Genomic DNA, 27850 nt, shown 5'->3' on the forward strand with positions numbered 1-27850 from the left:
TCAGGTTTCATCTCAGGGTCATGAGTTCAAGTCCTACACCAAGCTCTACACTGGACATGGAGCCTACTTTAAAAAAAAAAAAGAAAGAAAGAAAGAAAGAAAAAAAAAGACCCCACAAAGGCCCCAAAGTTCCAGCCTCCAGCCAACTGCCCCCAGATGCAAGAATGGGGTCCCATGCCCTTGGCCTAGGCCCAGTCCCACAGTGACCGACCTGTTCTGGCCCAGTCTGAGGTGGCCTAGTATGTCACAGGACCTGAGCTCTTCAAAGAGATTCAGCCACAACTTTTTAAAGACTTTAATGGTGATGGCAGTACGGGTACCGGCTCATGTTGCCTTAGTTTGCCGGGCCCTATCCCGGCAGCCCTGGAGACTCAGAGTGGTCCCAGGCAGGTCCTCAGGGGGAACGTGCCAGGGGCAGCTCTGGGTCCTGCCCCCGCCCCAGCATACAGCCTGACACGGCAGCCTTCGGAGGCTCAGCTCTACTGCGTGGGGACCCGGAGCACCTGAGTTGGTGGAACTTGCAGTTCAGAGTTTATCTGGAAACGAAAGCGGAGAGGTCATTACACTTCTCCCAGGGCCCTCCTCCTTCGCACCCGTGGGCTCTCCTCAGCCTCCAAGTCTCTGCAAGCATTTCCTCCCCAAGTGCTTCTGAACGCTAGCGAAAGCCGCCAGGCTGCCTGCCTTCAGAGAAGTCCTGCGACTTCTGGTCTGGCTTCTGTTCCCGCCAGCTAACAACCTTTGGTGACCTTCTGAGCCTCCTGCTCTGAGTCACTCTCTCAAATCTTCCGTCCGCCCCTCACCTGTGCAACCCCCCCCCCCCCGGGTCTAGCCCTGCCCTTCCCTGCTCCTCCCCACCCTCCTAGGGCAGCAGCACTGATGAAAGTGTGGGCCACACAGCCCTCTGAGGCCTGTCACTGGCAGAGAGGCCATCACGACACCAAGGCTTACCACAGCCTCCGTTCAGGTGTGGCCTGGGGCCTGAAACCATGGCGGGGCCACACTCCCAGTTCCCTGGCTTGTGGCTGTGGCCTCAGTCACCTCAGTCACTTCTCCCACACTGGTGACAGAGGACCTGCCCTCAGCCCAGTGTGTCAAGACTGGTCCTGGCCCACGGCCTCAGTGCCACAGTGGCAGAGCCAGCCACTGTGTGACGAACGGACTCTACCCTTTGAAGCAGAGACATTGAGATTCCTTCTCCCGCTGGCCACGGGGAAATTGCCCCAACCGTCACCGGCATGATCAAGAGTGGGGACCAGAGAATATCTGTCCCGGCTGGAGCGTCTTCTAACCACGTCATATCCCAGGCCGGACAACCTGGGCCAGCAGGGTGGGAAGGGCCCAGGGCTCTGGGCATGTCACAGAGTCTCCCGATTTTGATTCTCCTTGTTGCGAGAATCACTTGTACCCTATCGACTTCACAGAGGGGTACGAGAAAGGGGAAATTTCATAAGGTAGGGCCCTGTGGCCTGGGATACTATGGCGGGCTTTGGCCCTGTCTCTGAGAATGGTCCAGCAAGCAGCGGGCACCAAAGACCGTGGCATCAGAGGGGCCCTATTATAGCCCAGACGACCTGAAGGAGACTTGGAGCAATGTCCTCTCCATTGGCTGATAATTCTGTCCCAACCTGAGGCACGACTGTTCATATTTTGTCACATCTCAGTGCTCCTTTGCTTCTGGTGAGGGAAGAAACTCATCTCCTAAGAGGAGTCCCACGGCCTCCCTCAGCCTCCTGCCTGCCCTCCTCGGAGGGTCCCTGCCACCCACCTTGGAATCTAGATACTGTTGCAGCAGCATCTGGAGCTCAGTGTTCTGCTGCTCCAGGGAACGGTTCTCTAGCAGCAGCTTGGCCCTCTGGGTCAGGACGAGGCTTTGGGTGGAAAAACAGGTTAGAGGCTCATTGACTCCTCTTCCGTCCTCTGCCAAGGAGGGGTCGGGATCTCTGGGTTTCTGTTGTGGTTAGAGGTGGAAGAGGAGCCCAGAAGCCTCACCCACCCACCGTCCTGCCCTGAACTGACCAGGCGGGCAGGAACAGAATGGGAGCCCAGGGCCGGGGGCCAGCCACCCAACACCACAGGCCCCTTTGGCAGGAGGTTTCCCTCCAAAGGCAGCTTTTTCTCTCCAAGCCAGGGAGGCAGATGAGGCCCTGGCAAGTGGGACCCTTCCCCAGCGACTGCCTGGCCTCCGCCTTCTCCTGCGCCATGCCATGCGCACTCGCACTCACTGGTATTTCTCCAGGGCTGTGTACAGGGCGTCCCAGAGGTTCTGCGTGGCGTCAGGGATAACCGTGGTCAGGGCCTCCCAGTACTCCGAGTCCTTCAAGTTATCTCGCACATACTTCATCTTCACTGGTGCCTGAGAGTCCCTGAAGGTCGAGAGCGGCAGTGGCCTCGTCTGCACCTGGCACCCCTGGGCCCCCACGTGGTGCCAGCCTCGGCGCCCACCCCTCACACTCTCGCTTTCCCACCGCCCACCTACCCACTCGCCTACACCAGCCTATCGGTTTATGGCAGAGTCTCAGAAAAGGCACGTGACTATCATCAACGTTCCCGATTCCTGGTGCCACTGTCGCCTTTGTGACAGCATCACTGGAGTTCTATCCACCCCCTTCTCTCAGCCAGATGACCTCACTGGCATTCCATCCTGCCCATTTTTTTCACTAACGCATCTCAAACCCCCCTCAAAATTCGCCTTCCCCTTGAGGATAGCCTTGATCCAAGATATCATCACTTCCACTGGGACAATCCCTCAGTTGCTCTCCTGTAGCCAACATCACCTCCCTCCCTGCCACCAAAGGGATCTTTCAATGCAAGCCTAGGGATGCCCAGCTGGTTCAGTGGGTTAAGCATCAGCCTTCCGCTCAAGTCATGATCCCAGACTCCATGCTTCTCCCGCTGCCTGCCATTCTCCCTCTTTGGGCTTCTCCCTCTTTGTGCTCAATCTCTCTCTCTCTCTGACAAATAAAATCTTTAAAAAAAAAAAAAAAAAAGAGGCCTACCCATGGCTGCCCCACTCCTCAAAACCGTGGTCTGGCTCCAGTCCCATCAAGGCCAAGTCAAAGGTCTTGGGCACAGCAGACAAGGCAATTCAAGATCTGGCCTGGCTCCCCGCCCACCAGCCACACTTCCCAGGGAACACCCTGACAGCAGCCACACCTCTCTGTCATGATTCTCGAACACACCTTTCCCCACACTGTGACACCCTGAAATGCCCTTTCCCCCACTTTATCCACCTCAGAAAACCCAGTCTGGGTGTCTAAAGCCCTCTCGGACATGCCAGATGGCGTTGCCACTGCTTCCTGTGAGCAGTGTGACAATTGTTACATTCTGGTCATTGTCCTGATGACAAGGGGACACAGCAGACCCCGTGACTACACACAGCAGACCCCGTGACTGACCGCCGAATGAATGAGGCATGAGAAAATGCAAATCACGCGTGCCCACGGATTCCTCCAGCCCTCCGCCATCATCCTTTCCTTCCTGCCCAGGTTCCAGCCCGCTCTCCTGGGCCTCAGGAAAACCCTCCAGCATCGTACTTGGGTTTCTTCAGACCCATGACGAAGGCCTCCAGGATCTTGAGGACATCATTGGGGTGGATGAGCCTGGGAGAAGGGGGGGCCTCCTTCTCTTCCGGCTCCCCTTCCACGAGGCTTTCCTCCTTCTGCTCCTCGAGGTCTATCTGCTCTCCCAGCTCCTGTCCCGACATCAGGCTTGTTTGCTCCTATGGGGGTGACAGATGCCAGGGGTTGAGCTGGAGAAACACGCAAGGGTGGCTGTGGACTGGGGGTGCAGAGCAAGCATGAGTGTCTGAAGACAGAAAAAGGAGAAGAATTCACAGTAGGTTACAGAAAAGATGCAAAGACACATTTACAGGAAGGAAGGAGCGGTGAGCGGCAAGAGAGGACGAGAAAAGGGACACATTTACAGGAAGGAAGAAGCCGTGAGCGGCAAGAGAGGACAAGAGGGGGGTGGGGTCAGGGAGAGGCACGCGGGGGCTTCAAAACAGCGATAACCTCCTATTTCTAAATCGAGACTCATGGGCATTCATTTTACTGATATTCATAAAGCTGACATCACATATATATTTATCTTTTTGAATCAAAAATCACAAACTACCTTTAAATTTTTTAATTTAAAAAAGTCTTCCTCCTCCTCGTAGTTCATCCTCGTGGTTCATTCCGTTCACCACCCACAGGCAAACCAACGTCATCAATGTCTTACCCTCCTTCCAGAGAAATCCTCTGTCCGTACAAGCAAAGCCTTCCCTCGTGTTTTCACACAAATAATCATCTGCGGCAGACCCAGTTCTGCGCTTGGCATTTTTCACATACCGATAAACCGATATTTTCACGTAAAAAAAATGTGTAAAGAGCTTCCTTGATTTTTTGTTTTGTTTTGTTTTGTTCCTGGTGCATAGCATTCCGCTGTCTCGATGCACCACTGATGAGGAAATCAATCCCTTCATGATGGAATTGTAGGTTGTTCGAAATCTTTTCCCATTTCGAGCGGTGCTGAAACCCATGAGCTACAATAAGCACGTGCTTTCGTCGTATTGAGACAGAGCTGCAGAGCAAAATCCCAGAGGAAGAACTGCTGGGGTCAGTGTTTGTGCTGCCCTCCGCGGAGGCTGCGACAACCGGCTCATTAGCAGTGACAGGTGCATGTCTGATTCCCACGCCCGGGCCGTCACTAGATGCTATCAAACTCACAGAGTTTTGCCTACGTGACTGGTGCAGATGGAATTTAGAACAGTTTTCATTCTCACTTCTCTTATTATAAGAAGCCTGGTTGTCTTCTCATATGTTTAGAAGCTACTCATATTGCCTCTTATAGGAGATTTTTGTTCATATCCCTCGTCCATTTCACTGAGTTGTTGGTCATTTTCTTATTGGTTTATTTGAGTTCTTTATATATCAAAGAAATAGGCCCTTAACTGTGGTAGGAGTTAAAAACATTCCCCACCCCCACCCCAGCTGTCATCTTTATCTTAATTTTGCTTTTAGTGATTTTTGCCCCGCAGGGTTGTGTTTCTTTTGTTTTGCTTTGTTTCACATAGTCAAATCCATCCTATTTTTCCCCCTTTATGGCCTCTGGGTTTTGTTCACCCTGCCAATTCTTCTCAGAAGCATATCAGGATACTCACCCTGGAGCCAGCAGTACGAAACATATTTTTAATTCAAGTTTTTAATTTTTAACTTAAAACTTTATAATATTTTTTAACATGGTGGCTTCTTTAGAATAGTGCATTACAATCAAGATGAGTATTACAGATGGGCCTTGCTTTGTAGGAAAGTGGTAAGGATCAAAATATTCAGAACTTGATGGGCCCAGGGCTCCCAGGGGCTGAAGCCTGGCTTTGAGGAAGGGCCCAGGAATAGACACCTTGGGCCTTAGTGTGAGAACAGACTCCCATCCCCCGTCATTCTTTCCTTTGCAAACAGAAATAGTAATAAGACCGGAAACACTACGTTAGCTATCTCTGACACAAAACCCTCACTGTTTCTCCGGAAGGATTATACAAAGGCAGCTATGTCCTCTGGGGGCTTCCAGAATTTCAAACATCTCTCTTTTATTGCACTTCACGTTACCTGACCAGAGGGTGAATGATAAACTCGGTATTTGAGGAAGAAGTTCACCAGTTTATATAAGTCGTCCTCGCTTTCAATTCCAAGGGCCTGGGGAGAAACAGGAGTATTGCTCAAACACCACAGCAAGAAGTCCACCGCCTGGGAGAGTTAACAGACCCTCTGCTCCTAAGAGCTGGAGGTTTGACTTGTCCCCCGAGCTCCCCAGCACCTGCCATGGCCCAGAGTGAGGCCACTCGACACTGGGGAAGCTCAATGAGATCACATCTGAGCAGAGAAACAGCGCTCAGAGTCACGAACAGCTCTGTACAGGCCTGGTGGGTATGAGAACGCTAGAGGAGGCTGGACACACATCTGAGTTCAGGGGTGTAGGGGAGAACCTGCAGGCTGAGAGCCAGGCCGTGAGAGAGAAGCTAGTAGAGGAAGGGTCAGGGCTGGGAGACTCCGTGGCCAATCTGTGGCATGGAGAACGAGGAAAGGGAAGGAGGTGACAGAGAGCCCAGAGAAGCCCGGAGACCCATATCTCTTCCCAGGGCCAGGGCAATGTTGGAAAAAAAGAGGAGGCCGGCTTAGAACGCGGCCCCCACCCCATCAACTCGGCCCAGCGGGACCCACCGAGAAGATGGCGTCCAGCCTCAGCAGATAGCATTCGTTCTTCTCCAGGGGAAGGAGAAGGCTCAGCAGCTTGCTCTCTATGAGGAAACCCTGAGAAGGAAGATGACATCTCCAGTCAGAGACGGGTTTCCGAAATGAGTGCCGGCTCTGCAGCCTACCTCTCTGTAACTGTCAGCGATGACTCCACAGAGCAGGGCCCTGGGGATGAGCCCTTCCTGGACACCAGGCCAGTTCTCGTCATGGCTTTAGTTCCTCCCACCTCAGAAGGGTGCAGGCTCACCTCACCCCCAGCCCCTGGGCAAACTTCTAAGTCCCCCAGAGCAACCTATACCTGATCCAGTCACAGATCCTCACCCGCCCAAAGTCGCTTTGCTCAGAGGCTGGCCCTCCAGTATCCGGAGACCAGGACAGCAGGCCCTGAGATGGGGGGCGTTGGGGGGGGACATGGCGGCAGGGGGGACACTGGGCACCCGCCCCCACTCAGAGCTGGGAAGGCCTGGGGGAGGGCTGTGGGGGGAGGCGGCCATTGGCAGCAAGCCGGTGAGAGAGAGCAGCACCTGCCCCATTGCCTCTCCCAGCAGGAGCCGCCCTCAGGGGCAAAAGCCAATTCTTGGCCAAAGGGAAGTGTCCCTAGGGGATGGGAGGCTGCCAGTCCTGGCTGCAGCTCTAGGACTCATCTCAGAAATACGGGCTTGTGCACCAGTCATATTGCTGGAACATCTCAACTCCCAGCTGAGCCAGCTCCAGCACCCTTGACACGAAATCCCGTGGGTCTGGCTAACATGCCGCAGAGATATCCGGAGCCGGACACACCCCGAGAAATCACAGACCGAGTTCCCAGAGTGAAGCCATAGTCACTGTGGAGATCCATAGTCAGCTGTGGCCACGCTACTCGGCAGGTGGGCTCACCCAGGTGAGACGGGCACCACTTCTCTTGCAGAATCAGCTTTTTTTTTTTTTTAATTAGCAGGAGCCCGTGGGCCAACTTGGCCCACACCTTGCTGACCCACGAAGGGAGGACCCCTTTGCCAGCTGGGGGCAGCTCTGAGGCTGGGCCTGTCTGTGAATGGCCCCAGCTCTGCTGCTCAATGCTCGTGGCCTCCTGCATCCAGGCCGCATCCGGCCCGGCCAGCCTGGGCAGTAGCAGCGCATCGGACACGGGGGCCAGGGGTCCTTCCAGCACAGCCCCACGTGGCCAGCCTCACCGACTCATCACACAGAAGCATCAGGATCTTTCTGGTGGTCCTCGGGGAAATTTGCTTTGGCAGGTCGAGGTAAGACTCTGCTTCCGAGGCGGCCTCCTCCGTCCCCTCCTCGTCTGCAGACGGGGCAGAGAGAAGAGAGAAGCGGGAGAAAAGGGAGATCCTTGCTTGATTTTGTTGACTTTGAGCAACAAACAGCTTTCCTTGAGAAAATTTACCCATTATAAACCTCTTTAAGGTCCTATGGAGTCTCATTAGCCAAAGAAAGCCTAGTGTGGCAAAATCAGGGAGGCTGGCAGTTGGTTGGATACGAGACTAGCAGGAGAACTCTGTCATCCTACAACGCTTTGCTGTTCTAAATTTCATCTCTATGCCAACATCATACTCAAAATCCCGCCATGACCAGGAAGTGGAAGGGAGAGTTTGCACCTGTTTATTCTCACATTAGAGAACAATCTAGCACATCTGCTAGGTGGTTTCTAAACCGGCCACAGATCAGAAGCTGCCAATGAAACCACGGTCCAGGGGACAGCCTCACTTCTTAGCAAGAACTGGTACCCTAATAGCAAGAGCCAAACATTTTCTTAATTAAAATTAGAAATTTAAAAATGTTTTATACTGTATATCCCTCATCTGGAAATAGTCCTAAAAAATTGTCCTACCAGGCTTTACCAGTTGTTTGAAAGATAAAAGGAGACAATATAAATGAAGATATTTTGAAAAGTATAAGACACATCTTGCTGGTGGAAGTGCAAAATGGTCCCGTCGGTATGGAGCAGGATCTGGCCGAATTACAGAGGCCTTTACCCTTTGAGCCAGCAGTCCTACTTTTAAGGATCTATCCCAAAAATTCACAAATTTATGTCCACAAAAATATGCAGACACAAACGCACACAGCTATTTATTGCAGCAATGTTTATAAAAGCAAAAACAAACAGACCAAAACCTGGAAATATTCCAAGTGGCCACCAACAGACCATATCTGAGTAAGTTATAGTGTGGTCACACAAAGGAATACCAAACAAAAACGGCATGAAAAACGTGCCCTCTTACTACCATAGACTGATCTCTAGGATACTTCGTAAGTGAAAAAAGCAAAATGGAGAAAAACATATGCTTTTCATTAAGAAAGCAGGTCTGTATAAATAAAAACAAATATATATACACATTTGTTTGTAAAAGCAATGGAAAAATAAACCATACATTTTTAGGTAGTTACCTACAGGAAAAGGATAAAAATAGAGTGGGGAGGGTAAGACTACATTTCCTCCAGTATACCTTGTTTTATACATTTGATTTTGGAAGGATGGAACTATTTTACATAACTATAAAAACAAAATTAAATTGTAAAAAAGCAATCCCTAACAATCAAAAGTAAAACAAAACAAAAAGACCTACGTATGTATTCGCTTGGTGACATAACCAAATAGAAACAATTCTAAGTGGCTTTAAAAGGCACCAGTCGGGGCACCTGGGTGGTTCAGTCGGTTAAGGGTCTGCCTTTGGCTCAGGTCACGATCCCAGGATCCTGGGATCCAGCCCCGTGTCAGTCTCCCTGCTCCGCAGATAAGTCTGCTTCTCCCTCTCCCTTTGCTCCTCCCCTCTGCTCGTGCTCTCTCTCGATCACTCTCTCTCTCAAATAAATAAATAAAATCTTTTAAAAAAATAAAATTAAAATAAAGTAAAAGACACCAATGGGAGTGGGTGGTGGCTGTGTGACTCGGTTAAGCATCTGACTCTTAGTTTCAGATATGTTCTTAGGGTTGTGAGATGGAGCCCAGTGTCCAGCTCCTCGCTCAGTACGGGCTCTGCTTTGTCCCTCTCCCTCTGCCCCTCCCCCAGCTCTCTATCTCTCTCAAACAAAATCTTTTAAAAAATAAATAATAAAATAAAATTTAAAATAAATAAAAGACCACACTCTGTCTGTACATCCCTAGTGGAATGTGTCCTAAGAGTAAAAAGAACTTCAAAAAAGTTCAAACAATCTTTCATAATCGTTTTGTTAGTGCCCAGTGGATACTTCATTCTGCAACTGTTCTGTGGCTGTGGGAAAAACAACAAGTAATTATTTTGGAGTCACTGTGCACCAAGATTTTCAAGTTAGGAGAAATGAGATATACCTTGATAAGGTTAAGTAAAAATTCTGGCATCCCGATGATGAGGAAGTGTTGGAAGGAACACGTGATTAATTTTATGGTGAAAATGTAATTCTACACCCTATGCTCATCCATTAGGAAGCCCTAAAAATCGATCTATCCCAACTAATGTGCACTCCAGCTCCCAGACTATGGCTTTAAAATACCATTCCCTTTAAAAGAACCAGGTCGCCTTGACCTTGAGAAATGGCTGATTACAAACTTGAAGCAGGACTGTTATAATGTGAGACTGGAAACTGGGTCATTCTGGAAAGCCTGGAAGCTATCGATGACTACTGAGGTTGTGTCAAAAGGACCCAGAAGCCAACAGGAAGAGACCCCCACCAGCCAGAGGGACAGCGTGAGCACCTGTAAGAATAAGGGCAGTAAACGAAACACATCAAATTTGTTTAAATCCAATGTGTCCATAATGGTATGTTTTTATTAATTAATTTATATATTTGAGAGGGAGTGTATGGTGGGGAGGGATGGGGGAGAAAAGAGAGAGAAACTCAAGCAGACTCCAAGCTGAGCACAGTCCCACGTGGGACTGGATCTCACAAACCGAGGTCACCACCTGAGCAGAAACCAAGAATCGGACACTTAACCGACGGCACCACCCAGGTGGCCAATGATACTTATTTTATAAAATGTTACTGGCCACCTTTGGAAAATGCTAAGAGACCCAGCCATTTACTTTGAAAACTAGTAAAGAGAGAAAGAACAACATCTGTTTTTCCTGTATGAACTGTGCCTCAGGGTAACAAATAGCTGATGAGGGGAAGATTCTGTTTCCAGAAGTGTTCTAGCTACTACGCGAAGACATATGATAGAATGTAGAATATCGCCATTTTGCAACCCCTAAGGCAATGAATGGATCTTAGACAATGACTACCAATGGCTGCCAACCGCCCAAAGAGAGAGAGACAACCCGCTATTAGTTTCTCTCAGTGGAGGTACATGACAATGTACTCAGCAAAACCAAACCGAACCTGAATCTGATCGAGCTTCTAGATCGAACTACCAGATTATAATACAGGGAAGAGGGTAAAGCTGTCAATTAACTTAGAGACTTAGAAGCCACAACGATGGGCCTTCCAGCTATGAGACCTCCTCCCTTTCTCTGGACTTCAGCGTGCTCGTCTTTGAAATGAATGGGTTGACCTGATGGTCGGGACCGGCCGGAGGCTCGGGGGCTCTGGGGCTCTAGGAAGCCGTTCCAGTCACCTGCTTGCATCAGCACCTCCTCTAAGATCTGCGCGGCAGACTTCCGCGGCTGCTGAGAGATCGGTCCCACATTCCTCAGGAACCAGAAATCCGGTGCCGTCCAGGGGAGCCCCAGGTGATGGGTGTGAATGATCCTGTCTACAGCAAAGGCTCTGCTGATCAGATCCTTTGCCTCCTCTTCGTTCATCAGCCAAATCTCCCGAAACTGCTTGTCATCAACAAGAGCAAAATGCCTGTGAAGGAGAGTTGCTCGGCATGGCCAGCGGACCCCGGGGCCTGGCCTGGGTCCCCTCCATGAGCAGGAGGGTGAGCCCAGAGGTGGAGCTGTGGTGCCTCCCCCATCTGGGTCACCAGCTCTCTTCTATGACAGACAGCCTAGACGCGGTCATCACGTGTCTCAAGAAAAGGTAGGTGACATGCAAGGGAAGGGGCGGGGAAGACAGCACGAAGGACTCTGTGCCCCCCATCTCTAGTTAGGACAAATGCCTGGGACCCAGGTCCCTAAAATACCTCATGGCTCTCTGTAGCTCCTTGAACTGCGTCACAAAGCGTTTGTAGTCTGAGGTCAGCGACTGGTTCTCCTCCTGAAAGTGCTTGATTTGTTTGTTGTATTTCGCTCTCAGATTGTTGAGGGCATCATGCAGGCTGTGGGGCAGAGGGGACAGAGTTCATCCGTGGCTGAATAGAAGCAGTGGTGTCCATTCCTCTCAGCAACTATACAAGCGCTACAGACCCCAGGGCCAGAGCCATGCAGGTGCAGAGAACCCTCCCGTTTATTCTGACACCCAGTGGCCCCGACTGTGATCTGGGAAAGGCCAGCCACAGGAGATAAGGGGATGGTCCAGGACTAAACGCCTCCACAACGGTCCAGAGCCCCTGACACACTGAGGGACAGTCTCCTGCTCAGATGCGTGACCCAATCCTCCCCAACACGCCGCCTGCAAGCATGTCTGTTTGGAGCGCCACCTCACGTCTTTAAAGGGCAGATCTCAACTATTTCACTGCCATGATCTGGATGTTCAATTCCAGTCTAAAACAAGGAAAACAGAAGGGAAAAAAGTAAGACTTCACACCGCAAGTCTATGAGCTATGAGCCCTCTATCCTCAGAGAGCCAATACTGTTCATTCACTCCCTCCCTCACTCATCAAACATGCACGGCCTCTTGCCAGGGCTCTATTTGAATACAGCGAGAGTACAGGGATATGTTCCAACAGAAGGTACTATCAGTCGAGCCAAAGGCAAAGATACACTCATCACAGCAGAGCATGAAAGCGCAGTGGGGGACACTTTACACAGGATTCCGGGGAGCCCAGAGCCGAGGCCTGGAAGTTACCCTCTAGGGGTGTGGCCAAAAGTTCCAGCACAGTGAGGGACAGTGATAGCCTGCCAATGGCGCTGCAGGCCCAGGCATGTCACAGCTCCACATCTCACTGCTCTGAGAGCTCTGGGCATGGAAACTTGTCTCATGAAATATGCATGGCAGGCTCGGTTTTTAGACCCAGGACCATATGTCAGACTCCAAACCCGTGAAGAGGTGTCTTATGTCAGTGCCCCACTTACACAGGAAGACAGAGTCTGAAGGCCTACATATTTTCAGTTTAAAAATTCTAAAAATAAAATTTTCTGTCTTAAGCATTATCCTGAAATAAACATAGGGTTCCGAAACACACAAACATTCACCCTTCATGCTTCCAGCCTCAATAAAATGCAAAATCATTTAACTTAGGCTCTGATAAAAGCCTAAGTTAAAAAGTGATATCTGGGGACACCTGGGTGGCTCAGTGGGTTAAGGCCTCTGCCTTCAGCTCAGGTCTCAGGGTCCTGGGATCGAGCCCCGCATCGGGCTCTCTGCTCAGCGGGGAGCCTGCTTCCCTCTCTCTCTCTGCCTGCTTCTCTGCTTACTTGTGATCTCTGTCTGTCAAATAAATAAATAAAATCTTTTTTAAAAAGTGGTATCTGATAAAAAGTGATATCCATTTCATTTCCTTAACTACAACATTCTAGGAGACTTTCCACATATAGATGTAAAAAAATTTTACTAAGAAAAAAAAATGTATTAAGTAGCCATCCCAAAGTGTTTTTCCCTGCAGCACTCAGTAAAGGGGTTTCTATGTGTCATCTAACCGTAGAAGCTAATAAAACAAAAATCAACTCAAGGTGCGTGCTGCAGGTCGGGGCAAGGCATCAAGACAGGAACTAGACAGGACAGGCGGCTGTAAGGGGAGGCTCCCTAGAACGTCCCCTCCTCCAGGACTGGCTGGTTGGAAGCTAGAGATGGAGGGAACAGAGGTGGAGGACGGGAAAACTGGGGGGTAGGCAAGCCAGGTTTCCAAACTTGTCTCCTGGCAGTGACAGCGACTCTCCAAGCTTAAATGTCTTTCAGCAGTCCCAGATAAAGTGAGGAGGTGAGGTTGATTTAGGGACATGTAGCTGGGAGTCATAGAGAAAGAGGTCATTATTCAGGGCACCCAGGTGACTCAGTCGGTTAAGCCTCTGCCTTCGGCTCAGGTCATGATCTCAGCGTCCTGGGATTAAGTCCCGAGTCAGACTCCCTGCTCCGTGGGGAGCCTGCTTCTCCCTCTCCCTCCACCCCCCACTCATGTTCTTTTTCTCAAATAAACAAAATGCTTTTTGAAAAAAGAGATCATATTCAAAGCCATGAGACTGGTGTAGAGGGTCGCTGGAATAAAAATATAAAGCGAAGGGAAGAGATGCTTTCCAGAATATCTTACCAGGCAAGAGAAAGCAGAACCACCAAAAGAAGCCAATTAGGAATACACTGAGAAAAAAGAGCAAATATTTTAGAGTCATGAAAGCCAATGAAGAAAGGTTCTGGGATTTGGTGCCAGTAACAACAGGATGAGACCTGAGGAAGAGCCGTGGTTGTTTGGTTAGAAGGACATCACTGATCACCTACAGAGGGAAGCGGCTGTCCAGTTCTGGGGTCAGAGGTCAAATTAGGAGTGTTGGAGGTGAGGTGCGGGGCTGGTGGTGAGAGGAAAATGGCCACGTGATCAAGAGGAGGAGGAGTTGGCCTCACGTAGGGTTGGATAAAGGGGTTTTCAGGGTAAGGTGACTGTGCAGGCTTGAAGTCAGAGGGAAGAGCCAGGGAAGGGGCAGTGGGGTTGAGGTCACTCATCTTTCGGCCCTTAGGATCAAACTCAAGGTCTGCCTCACATACCTGTGCCCACCTCCAGTCCTACCAACCTCCCCCTCCCACAGTGCAGTCTCTTTCATCAAATGTGGAACTTTCGGCTTCCTACTTCCTTGCCTTCAGCCCCGCCCATCATTCCTGGCTCTGGCCCCATCCACCCTGGAGTCCTAACTCCTTTTCACCAATTCCCATCCCCCACCTCACTATTTCACTTCTTCAGGAAGCCTTCCCAGAGAGCGCCTCACAAACTGTACAGATGTGTGGCTGTCACCGATGGATGGAGAGAGGGAGAGAGAGAAAGGAGAGATCTAGAAAGAGACACACACACTACACACTTGATCTCTGCTGGTAGGCATATGGTGTTTTTATGGGTTTTAAGATTTTATTTATTTAACACAGAGAGAGAGAGAAAGCAAGTGCAAGCAGGGGGAGTGGGAGAGGGAGAAGCAGGCTTCCCACTGAGCAGGGAGCCTGATTCGGGGCTCGATCCCAGGATCCTGGGATCATGACCTGAGCTGAAGGCAGACGCTTAACTGACGAAGGCCCCCAGGCGCCCCTGATTTTATGTTTTTATCTTACTTCCACGTGTGGTACTTCCTACTTCTCTAAAATGCACAGTCTTGCGTCTGTAATAGCAAGTGGATAATTTACTCTATAGCCGGCTCCACGCAAATGCAAAGTGGGACGCTGGCGTAGGCACCAGCACTGTGTCATCTGCAAGAGCGGAAGATTAGAAGCAGTCTAAATGGCCATCCACAGGGACACTAGATGCTGCCAAAGCTCTGGATGAACTGCTATGGGAACATTCAAAGACACCAAGCAGTGTGTATAGAATGCTATCACTTGGTCTAAAAACAGACTGGGGGCGGGGACGGGGGTGAAAGCATTTATCTGTGTTTGCTTGTATGTGGTTAAAGAAATTCTAGAAGAAACAAAAGAAATGAACAATTACTACAGAGGTGGGAAAGAGGAACCACACAGAACAGGGGGTGGGAGACAGACTTTTTGCAGTACACTCTTTCATGGGGAAGGTGGCGAGGCAGCAGAAAGCATTATTTTTTCCCAAAACAAGACCTCTTTTGGGGGCACTTGGGTGGCTCAGTGGGTTAAAGTCTCTGCCTTTGGCTCGGGTCATGATCTCAGGGTCCTGGGATCGAGCCCCGCATCGGGCTCTCTGCTCAGTGGGGAGCCTGCTTCCTCCTCTCTCTCTCTCTCTGTCTGCCTCTCTGCCTCCTTGTGATCTCTGTCAGATAGAAAAATTAAATCTTTAAAAAAAAAAAAAACTCTTTTAATAAGAGTTTTTAATAATATCTTCAGCAGCTTGCACGCCTCTAGAACAGAAGAGCGCGTCCCCATCCCCATGGTCCACGCGCGGGAGGGGCTGGTGGGCTGCAGGCCCGCTTACCGATTAATCTTCCTCTTCTGCTGGGATTTAATCACTGTGCTCTCCTCGTCCCTCTTCTTCAGCACCTGGAAGTTGTACTCCAGCTTCTCTTGGTTTAGCTGGTAAGTTGCTTTCATCTGCTGAAGCTGCTGCTCAAGAACCTACCGTTGAAGTTTAAAAAAGTCATGATACTCACTGGCCCCAGTATCATCGGTCGTACCTGATTCTTCGTTCTGGAGTCATGTCAGAGGAGCCGGAGGGACAAGTGCCTGCCCCTGAATTCTTAAAAAAATCTGTCATTAGGGGTGAATGAAAGGCCAACCAGAAGAAATACCCATCATTCGGGCCCCCCGGGTGGCTCAGTCAGTTAAGTGTCTGCCTTGAGCTCTGGTCATGATCTCAGGGTCCTGGGATCGAGTCCCACATGGGGCTCTCTGCTCAATGGGGAGTCTGCTTCTCCCTCTCCCTCTTGCTCTCCCTCTCCCTCTCTCTCTCACAAATAAATAAATAAAATCTTTACAGAAAATATCCATCATTCTGCTGTAAGCTTAAAGCCTGTGTCCCTACAGCCTGGGAGAGATGGCATTTAGAGCCTTCCAGTCTGGCCCGCTCCGGTGCTGTGCACCAGACCCTCATGGGGAGATACACATCACCCCAGCAGAAACGCAAGTTCTCGTTGCCACAGAGGTGTCCCCGCTCTGACCTCCAACCGGCAGTGCTGGGGTTTAACAGATGGTGTTCATTTTAAAGGACACTAAACATGACCATCCATTCTTTCTGGATTTCCATTATCTATATTCATTCCCTCACCAAATACTGATCTGAGGGCCTGCTCTATGTCGACACTTTTCCAGGTGCTGCTGAGAAAACACTGCTGAAAAAGCCACAGTCTTGCCCTATCTAGGAGAGGGACAGATCGACAAGAACCAGTGACAAGAGGCACAGGGTAGCCTGGGACACTCATGGCCTTGAAGGCCAGGCAGGTATCCCTGAACAGTGGGCACCAGCATGTCTGAGACCTGGAAAATGAGGAGTCGCTCATGGGGACGCCTCGGGCACAGAGGTCCAGAGAGGCAAGGGGAGTGAGGTGCTTTGGGGAAACCACGAGCAGTGTTGGGTGTGAGGTGTGAGGCAGGGAATGCTCAAAAAAGATGCTGACAGAGCAGTGGGGCAGTAGAGAGAGATCGCTCTGGGGGCACCTGGGTGCCACAGTCAGTTAAGCATCTGACTCTTGGGTTTCGGCTCCGACTGTGATCTTAGGGTCATGAGATCAAGCCCCACGTCGGGCTCTGCACGCAGCATGGAGTCTGCTTGGGATTCTCTCTTCCTCTCCCTCTGCTCTTCCCATTCATGTTCTCTCTCTCTCTCAAATAATAAATCCGAGAAAGGAAGGAAGAGAGGAAAGAGGGAAGGGAAGAAGACAGATCATGCTGACTGTGGGTAAAAAAAATTTTTTTTTGTCAAGAGCAGGACAGGGCTAGAGACAGGGCAAATAGAGGCAAGCTTGCTCCCGCCTTTCCTGAGCGGAAATGCGGGAGCAGACGAACAGACGCCGCAATTAAGTGTAATCAGAGGTTGACAAGCAGGGACAGGTGACATGTGGCACTCTTCCAAGCCTCCTTCCCCCGTCCCCTTCCATGCGGCTACAGGGCCTTGCTAAGGAATCTAGGCAGCGTCCCCTCCCCGCTCCGGACTATCCTCAGGACGGTAACCGGCCAGGAGGTGATGCAGAGAACAAAGGCACTGGCATGGATAACTGAGAGAATCAGTCAAGAGCACCCTGTTTAACTATTCCAGAGAGTTCTAAATCTCCACTGTGGGTAGGTATCTCGCAATGGTTTGTGCCTCCATGTTCCAAATGAAACCAGCCCAGCTGCTTAACATGTGACCAGCCCTGGACATGGAGAAGGCCACCGACCTAGGAGGTCACTCAGGACAAAGTCCAGCAGAAAAGCTCCTCGTTGAATGGAGATAATCTGGAAGGTATGAATGCTCTCTGGATTTGCTCTGATTTGGGACAACAGTGAGGAGCTGAGATCCCGGGTGCCTGGTGTTTGCTCTGAGGATGTCGGGACCCCCTTTTTCTCATAGCTTTGCAATAAGTCCCTGGCACTAAGACAGCATTTCCCAAACTTTGGCCATAGGACAGTTTTTACAATTATAAGGAAGTGAGAGCACGCGAGTTCTAGCAGTGAGTGTTCATGTAAATTTCACCCCTGAAGTCCAATCATTAGATAATTCTCACAACGGAAACCCACTCTCTATTTTTCCTGCACGATACATCTTGAAAGGAAAAAAAAAAAAAAATCACTGACTCACTTTTTTTTGTGAGTTTTGTGAAACCACCACACATACCTCACCTGGCTGAACACGGTTCACAAAACTCTGAGCTAAATCAGTAAGCAGGTCATGTCTTTTCCTTTGTGCCCTGAAAGAACTCACATCTGAGCTGATTTTATAGGCAAAACAACAAACAAAGAGACATGTCACCTGCCGGTTCTAATTTGCATTTCTTTGCCTGCGCTCCTGGTTAATTATTTATTAGCCCATTTCATTTTCTTTTGTGGAACACACCTGCTCCTGCTCTTTGCTAGAATATGGTCCTAGGAGATTGACACATGGAAGGACTAGTAATGCACCACGCACTGTGGGCTTTCCATCTCTAGGGGATCCCAGATCAGCTGCTCGGTCACCCCAGCTCTGGTCCAAGACCCCTGTGGCCTCTGCAGTCACGATGCCCCGTGGGAGTTACTGGCAGTGTTGTCAATGAACTTGCAGAACTAACAGTCTGGTTGTCTCACCCAACAGAGCCACCAGCGGCTGCGCATATTATGTGACTCATTATTTGTTTTCAACACCTGCTTGAGGTAATTTTGGTGCTGGTGACTCTATTGTTAATTATCTCAGGGTTTAGTCTCAACACACAGCCATCCTTGGTTGTCATACGTTGAAGATAGTTTTATATTTTAAAATTGGAATTGATTTTGTTAACTGTCCGCCCTCATTCTTCAATTATCTAAGGATACTGTTGCAAAGCTGTACTTCATGTTTCCAAGACTAACCATGAAACATCGTGTTTGGTTTCTGTGAATAATTTACAAAGATTACAATCTAACCTGCCACGAAAGGCCTTCCGTGTAGTGGGGGCTGCGGGTGCTGATCCCACCTTCGCCTTCTTCCTGCAACGGTGTGAGCCTCCCCGCGGCCGCTCTCCACGCCATCTCCTGCCCCACAACCTCCAGAAAACCAGCTGCCATCATTGTCCCAAGCAGAATGGAAATTTAAAACAGCCTTTCCCCTGGTCCTGTGGGCTGACTTGGAGAACCTACTGGGCCCCTTCACCTCTGCTCTCAGGACCTGTGCCTTGTTTATCTTTGTGCTTTGCACAATGTTAAGTTCATGGTGTTTGTTAAATAAGTAACTTGGACTTGATTTTTTGTGATTAATATTCTGGTATTAAAGGTAACAGTTCCTGAAGTTGAACTAAACCATTTTACAATTTTAAAAGCACAAGTAGGACCCAAAGTAAAAAAAAAATATTTGCTTCCTGCATCAAGCACTAAGTGTTTCTAGTAGTGTTATTTGGGGCCAGGGCGATGGGGGGCTGTGGTAAAAATCTCTCTCTAGGACATAATGTTTACAGGCTTCGTTTTGCTCATCAATAATGTCACCATACTGGCAGTAAGCACTTGGAAAGTATTCATTCTCTTCTTTATTTCTTGTACTTTACCCATCAAATCAAATCTTTGTATTTGCAGCCTTCATATTTTTGTGGTTTGCAAAAATTTTAGTTGTATATTTCAGAACTGATACAGTGCTATGAATTACTTAGGAAAACCAAATTTGATGTTAAGCTGCATACTGAATCTTCTTGACAAAATCGATGTTATTGGACTTTACTATCTAATGAAAGTACACGTAAGGGGCATTATGATCAAGTTTTATCTACAAAAATACCCTGCATACGGCAATATGGCAATCCCTGATTTATCTGTTTCAAGTTAAAATGTAATTTGGTACAGTATACTCCTGGTTTCCATTCTAACACAGGAACTGCACACACTTCCCTGCTCTGAATATCTCCATCTGTCTGCCTCCCACACACCCACCTTCCATGGGCAGTCCAACTGGACAGGGGAAGCCAGGAGACGCGGGTCTCCCAGGTTCTCAGGCTCTCCGTCCCTTACCTCCCTAGTCTTCCATCACCTCCTACCCCCAAAAATCTCCCCACACCCCAGAATTTTTTGGCATGTTCAAGCATTTGAGGATTAAATTAAGAATGTGAGGTTTGGGGGCGCCTGGGTGGCTCAGTGGGTTAAAGCCTCTGCCTTCCGCTCAGGTCAGTATCCCAGGGTCCTGGGATTGAGCCCTGCATTGGGCTCTCTGCTCTGCAGGGAGCCTGCTTCCTCCTCTCTCTCTGCCTGCCTCTCTGCCTACTTGAGATCTGTGTCTGTCAAATAAATAAATAAATAATTTTTTTAAATTTAAAAAATTTTAAAAAAAAAGAATGTGAGGTTCTACTCCTACAACTCAAAGGCAAAAATTAATAATAATAATAATAAACTACCCAAGTAGAAGACATACAAATGACCAATAGTTATAAAAGTCACTACTTATCAGGGAAATGCAAATCAAAGCTACAATGAGATATCACCTCATGCCTCTTAGGATAGCTATTGTCAAAAAAAACAATAATAACAGGTGCTGGCAAGGATGTGGAAAAGGAAGCCGCTGGTGGGAATGCAAACTGGTGCAGCCACTCTGGAAAGAGTATAGAGATTCCTCAAAAGATAAAAAATAGAACTACCATTTGATCCAATAATCCCACTTCTGGTTATAGATCCAAAGGCACAGAGATCTGCAACTTGAAGAGACGTCTGCCCTCCATTGTTCATTGCAGCATATTCACAACAGTCAAGAGATAGAAACAACCTAAGTGTCCATCAGTGGACTAATGGAGAAAGAAAAATGTGGTGTATCACGAAATTGTCCTCAGCCATAAAAAAAGACAATCTACCATTGGCAACAATAGGGATGGACACAGAGGACATTATACTAAGTGAAATAAGCCAGACACAGAAAGACAAATGCTGCATGGTCTCACTTGTATATAGGATCTAAAGCAGACAGCCTGGGGGAGGAGAAAGAGTGGGGTGTTGGGCGGAGGTCACAAGGTTCCAGTTATGTGGGATGAATAGGTTCTGGTGATCTAACAGTTACAACAGAAGGTCTTTGAGTAACAATGCTGTTATTGTATATTTAAAAATGTGTTAAGAGAGTAAATCTTGTGTTACGTGCTCTCAAGGCAAAAGGAAAAACAAAACCACAGGTGAAAGAACATGAGTTTCCATTATTTCACTGTTTGAGGCCAGCGGTGTGTCCTTTTGTCCCATAAATTATCATAAAACCAAAATAACGAAAGAAAGCTTAACAATAGCCATTTTCATTAAAAATGCCATGTACACACCCCACATACGCAGCACTGCGCTCCCAGATGCCCACTGTTCTTCGTCAGTGACTCCCATTTCCATGACATTACTATGAGAAAGGCCCAGGAAAAGTCTCAAGACCGGTAAGAATATTTGTAGTCTGGAGAGGCTTTGATGCCACCTTGTCACATTAAGCACAAGAGTAGTAGGGCCTGAAATTCCATCACAGGCTACGTGCAAAAGCTTTAGTCTAACAAGTTTTTCTAGACAGAGACTGAAGTGAATAGCCTGTGCTGAAACATTAAGAGCTAATTACATCACACCTACATGTAATTAGAGATGAGCGTTTTTTTTAACTAACGAAGCACAGAATCCTGGGCTTAGAAAGAACATCACAAACCAGAAAATCTAACCTTCCGCTGGGAGAATCCTTCCTCAGCATTGAAGACAGTCAGGCAGCCTTTGAATACTTTATGAGATAGAACACTCTTTGTTCTGTGGGATGACCCTTTTCTACATCGGACAGTTCTACCTATTAGAAAGTTCTTTCTGGGGCGCATGGGTGGCACAGTCTGTTAAGTGTCTGACTTTTGGTTTTGGCTCAGGCTGTGATCTCATGAGACTGAGCCCCAAGTCAGCCTCCACGCTCAGCACAGAGTCCACCCTCTGTGGATTCTCTCCCTCTCCCTCTGCCCCACCAGAGCTCGCTCTCTCTCGAATAAATCAATCTAGAAAGAAAGAGAGAAAGAAAGAGAGAGGGAGGGAGGGCAGAAGGAAGGAAAGAAGGGAGGGAGTGAGTTAGTTCTTTCTGACGGCAAGTCGGAATCTGCCTTACTGCGATGTCCAACCATCAGCCAGAGACTGTTTGGAATATTAGGAACATTGCAGGCTACCGAGCCAGACAGAGCTGGTTTGAATCCAGGGCCTACCATTTGCCAGGTAAGTAGCCTATTTCCTGGCATAAAAATGTGGTCACTGATTCCTCCTTTCTGTGTTAATATGTTAATATGTCACAGCAGATACGGCCCCAGATTCCAAGGAGCACCCCTGACACATCCTCCCCACCCGCTGCCCCTCTCCTCCCCCTTCCTGCCTTAAGTGCCTGGTCACTCACTAGATGGTGGCTGTTCTGCTTTGGCCCCGACACACTTAGCTTGCCCTGGGGATACCTTCCCTTTGCTTGGCTAAAGTCATAATCCTCCCAGTGATTCCTCAGGTTGTGGTTTCCTGCTTAGCCTCTTGGCAGCCCTCCAGGATTTATTAAAGAAAGAATTCTTCCCCATATATTTTGTCCATGAGTTCCTTCAGATATGATCGCTTGAAAGAAATCAGATAACAAATATGTATCTGTTGAAGGGACTAACTCTAGAACGTTCTGGGCAGTCACCAAGGACGAAACCGCCACCAGACGCCGAGCAACAAGTCAGACCTGCACATCCTGCTCCAGCTTGATCTTGATCATGTTGTACTCTTCCCAGTCCCATACCCTCTGCTTGTTCAGCTGCTTCTCATAGTCCTCTATCTTCTTGATGCGGTTCATAAGATACTCCAGCTGAAGGCACAGGAAGACAAGAGGAAAGTCAGCCTTGTCCCTGCCCTGTCTCAGTCCCTCGGGTGGCCTGACCAGCGTGACCCAGTGAAGGGTCTCCAAGTGTCAGGGTCTGGAGGGAGTCAGTCAGCCCTCAGAAGCTCCTGGGCCCCAAAGCTTTGTATCCTTTGCCATACTCGGGAGCCTCCTTACTTGAAAAACTCCAAGAGGATTGCTCCATTAAGAAACTAGCCATGGGCCCCGCGGTCAGACATTTGTATTTCTCAAAAAAACCCCACTGGATCTTGGTCAAGCTATTTCTTTGTTCTTTATGTCTCTGAAGTAAAGTGATACCCCCCATCCTTTAAAACATCTTCTGAGTCACAAACATCCGTGGCTGGGGTAGAAGCCTGGGAACAAAAAAGAGAGGGGCAGGACCACAGGAACCCCAGCGAGCTGCAAAGGAAGGTAGTATTCACCACCACTAGAAGCAAATGTCACCATCAGGAGCAGCAGAGACTAACCACGAAGTGGAGTAGTAAATGTCTGCCATGGCAATCCTCCCCAAGATACATAAAGGCTAGTGAGTTCAGTCACAGCAGATACGGCCCCAGATTCCAAGGAGCACCCCTCACACATCCTCCCCACCCGCTGCCCCTCCCCCACCCCCTTCCGCACCCATCGCCCCTTCACCTCTTTGGCATTGTGAGCCTGCAGGGCCCGCTCCCATTTCTTCTTATTACTGGCCAGCATTTCTTGTCGTTCTACCTCAAATGCTTTCTACAACCAAGAAAGAAGAGGGCTCTAGTCTCTGTTTTGATTGGGCAGTTCCACATTAGGAAAAAACTCATAAGTAATTGCACAAGGGCCCATGTACCAACTGGACAGTCCAAGTCAAATCCAAATTCAACCTTGCCAAGTTTCATACAACCAAAGGGGTACAGAAGGAGTTGTGTGGAAATTAGTGTTATGAAGTCTGGACTTCCCACAAATTTTGAGAGGAAATGTGCCAAGTGCCCTGTGGCTCAGCCAACATCAGAGGAGGGAGCTGGAGGAAGGCCAGGGCCCTGGGTGAAGTGACGGGGCAAGCCCCGGCATGCGCTTCAATCATGCCGAGGGCTGCTGCATGGTTGGGGTTCCCACGAAACAAAGGAACGCGTTGCTCACAAGAGGTAGGCCAAGGAATGCAGAGAGGAGTCTATAATAATCCAAGATGGTGGGAATCCTCTTGGCTCTCTTCCATTCTGGAAAGGCCAGTCTCAGTGTCAAGCCTTAACATTTCATTTGAATTTAAAGTATTGATTCCTGAACCTGTTTTCCCATGCTCCCACCCCCAGCTACCATAAATACAACAAATAAACAGCTCACACACACCCCTCTCCTCCACTCTTCTTATCCCTCCATGGTTTTATTTTCTTGCAGAGCACTTATTACCACCTGTCCAACTATATATTTAGTAGTTTATCTGTTTATTGTCTATCTGTCTCCTACTAGAATACAGATCTCTTCGAGAACTTTGTTTAGTTCATAGCTGTATCCACAGCCCCCGGGACGGTGTCTGACACATAGTAGGTGCTTAATGAATAGTTGTTGGGCAAGTGCATGAATGGGTAAACACGTGAAGGGGCTGACATCACAGGACAAGACACCTGTGTCTGTCAGGGCCAACCTGGGGCAGAAGGCAACTCTACCGCACCATTACCTCAATGTAATTCAGCTCCTGACGGAAGGTTTTCATCACGTGCTTCACTTGTTCTTCCATTCTCTCCAGCAGCAGGCAGATGTCATCTGACTGCTTCTTCAATTCCTTTACATACTGGTCATCTTTTGTTTTCAACTCCTAGAGAAGAGCAACCGAAAGTTGGTAACCAAATAAGACCGAGGGAAGAGGTGCCAAGCGCACTCCCCCAGGACCTCGCTCTTCAGTATCTGTGAATGCTAGGAATACACAGCTATACACAGAGAAAGTCACTTCGGAAGAATCTGAGGATGCCAGGGAGAAAGCACAGGCGGATGGAGCACAGTGGCCTCAGCTAGGGGCAAAGCCGGACATAGCAGCCGGCGATCAAACCCTCCGTGACTACTTGCTGTAAACCTCTTTATAAGCTCCCAGGCAGCTTACAGCCCCCAGCAGAGCAATGGCGATCCAGGATCCAACACGGGACTCTATCCACTGCAGACTACATGCCATTCCTTAACTGAAAACATAAAATCGCATGCATCTTTCTAAGGTCACCAATAATTCTCAGATTTCTCCAAAGCTCTTCCTTCTGGTTGAATTTATTGCCTGAATTGTGCAATAATCTGAGTCGTGAAGTGACACCTCCTCATTTTTCCATTCAGGAAGAGCAAACCAATAAGCCAGTCAAATCCCCCAGCCTGAGCCCATGCAGCAGAGTCGGGGGCCAGGAGTCTCGCCTGCTGTAACTCGCTGATCAGCTTGTTCTTGTCCTCGATCAGCCCAGCACAGTGCACCTGCTGGGTGTTGAGCATTTCCCACAGGTCCTGGGGAATTCTCTTCTGTTTGCCTTCCTCCCACTTTGCAGTGATTTCATCAAATTTGTCCTGGCTGGTCTTCACTTCGTTCTCCAGCTTCTCGAGTCTGTGGATACAAACACAGTGGCCATGCCAGCCCAGCTGGGGAAGCCGTCTCCTGCTGAAGCAGGCCGGTTCTCGAGAGTCTGAAATACCAAGCCAGGGCTTCAAGCACTGCTCCCACGCACCCCGCGCTCAAAACCAAACCAGCCTCTGAGGAATCTTCTTTTAGCTTAAGCAGTGCTTGGAAGCAAGGAGGCCAAATAAACAAGGTGACCCACAACAAAAGCAGATGGACCTTAAAGCTATACCTACTTACACACGCACATACGCGTGCAGATCAACAGTCTGTCACATACTTCCGTGACAAGCTGTACAACTCCAGTGACCAAGGCCTGACTTTGCCACTAATGGACTCTCAACTTGAGACAAGTCCATGACCCACAGCAAGCTGCATTTTTCTCCTCCATAAGAGGGAGGATGAAAGCACTGACTTTCCTACAGCTCCTCCCAGGGTTAGGTGAGATGACGCTCGGCACGGCAGTCGTTCAACAAAGGGTACCCATATGATTGTTTCTGGTTATCGACATAACTTCGGGTGTGTGACCATTCCTCTCCCAAATCATCAGTAAATACAGGGGGCCATACGATATATACTAAGGATTATTACACTTCCATCAGAAAGGATGAAAATCCAACTTTTGTATCAACATGGACAGGACTGGAAGAGATTATGCTGAGTGAAATAAGTCAAGCAAAGTCAATTATCATATGGTTTTGCTTATTTGTGGAGCATAAGGAATAACACGGAGGACATGAGGAGATGGAGAGACGTGAGTTGGGAGAAATCAGAGGAGGAGACAAACCATGAGAGACTGTGGACTCTGAGAAACAAACTGAGGGTTTTGGAGGGGAGGGGGGTGGGGGGTTGGGTGAACCTGGTGGTGGTATTATGGAGGGCACGTATTGCATGGAGCACTGGGTGTGGTGCATAAACAATGAATTCTGGAACACTGAAAAGAAATTTTTAAAAATAGATAAAAATTAAAAAAAAAAAAAAAAAAAAACAGGGAGCCATGAAAATAGGGAAACTCCACCATTAAGGAATGGAAAATCGGCATGGCCTTTCCAGAAATTCCAAAAGAGACTCTGTGATGAAGTGTACCGAGGAGGGAACCAGCCTGAGGAGAAGCGTGAGGATGAGAGGTGAGGTCCCCCCTAAGAATGGCCACTAGGACATACGCCAGGACTCTCTCCCTACCTTCACAGACTGTCATTGTAGGAGGCTGCCTCCCGACAAGAGTGCCAAGCCCTACAAGACAGGAGTCACAACTTAAACTCACACTCCCCTCTCTCCTTCTTGCCTCCCTTCCGAGCTAGTAGCACAGAGCACATTAATTCACTTGACTTTGGGCCTCAAAAAATGAAAAACAACAGCCAGGTCCTCTTGCCAATTTACCCTATACGTCTGCCGCTGAAGACCTTCAGTTTTTCCTCCATGGTCATAGGAAACAGCCTACCTCCTTGGCGTGGCTGGGAAATCAGCCAATTTCTTGCTAGGTACAGCCCAAGGCAGACCGTGGGAAGTCACAAGAATAAAATCACCAGTTGCCTACTGGTAAAGCTAGTAAAGGTGCTGAAGGAACTCCTTACGCTGAACACCGAAAAACATTGTTAACCCCGTGCTCTTGCGGAGACGAGCTAAAATGGCCACGTGGAAGAAGCGGGAAGAAAGGAGGAATGCAGGGAGGGAAGGAGGAGATTCGTTCCTAAAGGGCATTAAGGGGATTCTGCTGGACTGACTCTGACACAGCCACTTCCCAACGGTCGGGGAGACTCTGGGGAGCCGTGGGAGAGCCGTGCTCACGTCCGCCCTGCAGAGCGGGGCCTCCGCACCTCTGGCGCCGGATCTCCTCTTCCTCCACTCTCCTGCGGAGCTCTCTGACATCGGTAGCCACCTGGATATTCGTCACCAACTCAGTGCCACAGAGCAGCAGTTTATTCAATTTCTGAAAACGAAGAATTTATGAAGTTGGAGGGGCGCCTGGGTGGCTCAGTCGGTGAAGCGTCTGCCTTCGGCTCAGGTCCTGATCCCAGGGTCCTGAGATCGAGACCTACATCGCTTCGGAATCTCTGCTCAGCGGGGGAGCCTGCCTCTCCCTCTCCCCCCCCCCCCCAATTCATGGTCTCTCTCGCCTCTCTCTCTCTCTCTCTCTCTGAAATAAATAAAATCTTAAAAAAAAAAAAAAGAATTTATTAAGTTAGAAACCTTTTGCACAGCTGTCTATAGCTGTTCTATCCAGCCAAGCGGGAATCAAAAGCAACCTTAAGATCCTTAAGAGTAGCATGTACTTGACAATCTCTTTCCATCAGGATATTGGGGATGTGATATCAGAGCTTATGATTTAATAGCACATGTGATTCTGGAGGTACTGTGGCTTATTCTCATTAGACTAGGGACCAGCTGGCTAGCACACTGGCAGATACCTGAGGCACATCTCAGCACTCGCCCCTAGACCCCCCAAGCAACTGACACCACCAGGCACTTTTCTGAGAATTCAGTGGGAAAGGTGAGGTAGAGACAATGGCAACCATCCTCCCACATCCATTCCCTCCTCCTCTCCGAGTAACAGGATCCCCAATTTTAGCTGGACATTGGACCTACCAAGATGGATAAACTTCCCAAACTCCTTGGCAGCTAGAATACAGTCTGATTGACAGAACCTGAGCAGAAGTGATGTGTGCCCCTTCTGACTCGCATTGAAGGGAAAAGGCCTGTCCTCTGCTGCCGCATCTCCCCCCTTCTCCGGGGCCAGCGTGTGGTGCTCTGGTATGACACGGTGAGCACATGCAGCCACTGAAGGAATGGCAGAAGGAGATGAGGTCCCTGACATCGAGGAGCTGCCGCATCAGCCCTGGACAGTGTCCTGATGCTCTGAACTACTAAGGAAGCCAGAGGAATAAGCTTCTATGTTGTTTAAGCTACTGTTACATGGCGTCTTCTGTTCCAGACACTCGGGCTCCACCACTGCCTCCCTTAATAGCTCAACAATTTTGC

The 27850-nt window shown here is 49.0% G+C and overlaps 1 protein-coding gene across 2 annotated transcripts in view; it reads right to left on the reverse strand.

The window, feature by feature from the left end:
* Positions 1 to 280: 280 nt before the first annotated feature.
* The window catches only part of DRC1 (dynein regulatory complex subunit 1), a 41683-nt gene continuing 14113 nt past the window's right edge, over positions 281 to 27850 (reverse strand). Inside the window, exons 3-17 of one of the 2 annotated variants that reach the window (XM_059132436.1) lie at positions 26689 to 26801; positions 24676 to 24859; positions 23960 to 24097; positions 22951 to 23037; positions 22159 to 22281; positions 15322 to 15461; positions 11272 to 11406; positions 10762 to 10994; positions 7403 to 7515; positions 6198 to 6287; positions 5586 to 5672; positions 3534 to 3718; positions 2223 to 2363; positions 1766 to 1868; positions 281 to 536 (exon numbers count right to left, since the gene is read on the reverse strand). In XM_059132436.1, coding sequence (XP_058988419.1) covers positions 480 to 536; positions 1766 to 1868; positions 2223 to 2363; positions 3534 to 3718; positions 5586 to 5672; positions 6198 to 6287; positions 7403 to 7515; positions 10762 to 10994; positions 11272 to 11406; positions 15322 to 15461; positions 22159 to 22281; positions 22951 to 23037; positions 23960 to 24097; positions 24676 to 24859; positions 26689 to 26801 — 1929 coding nt within the window. In that variant the 3' untranslated portion in view covers positions 281 to 479. The remainder of the gene's footprint in view (positions 537 to 1765; positions 1869 to 2222; positions 2364 to 3533; positions 3719 to 5585; positions 5673 to 6197; positions 6288 to 7402; positions 7516 to 10761; positions 10995 to 11271; positions 11407 to 15321; positions 15462 to 22158; positions 22282 to 22950; positions 23038 to 23959; positions 24098 to 24675; positions 24860 to 26688; positions 26802 to 27850) is intronic. The other variant, XM_059132437.1, reaches the window with a different exon arrangement.

This window comes from Mustela lutreola, chromosome 9 (genome assembly GCF_030435805.1).
Source record: "Mustela lutreola isolate mMusLut2 chromosome 9, mMusLut2.pri, whole genome shotgun sequence".
Classification (NCBI taxonomy): domain Eukaryota; kingdom Metazoa; phylum Chordata; class Mammalia; order Carnivora; family Mustelidae; genus Mustela; species Mustela lutreola.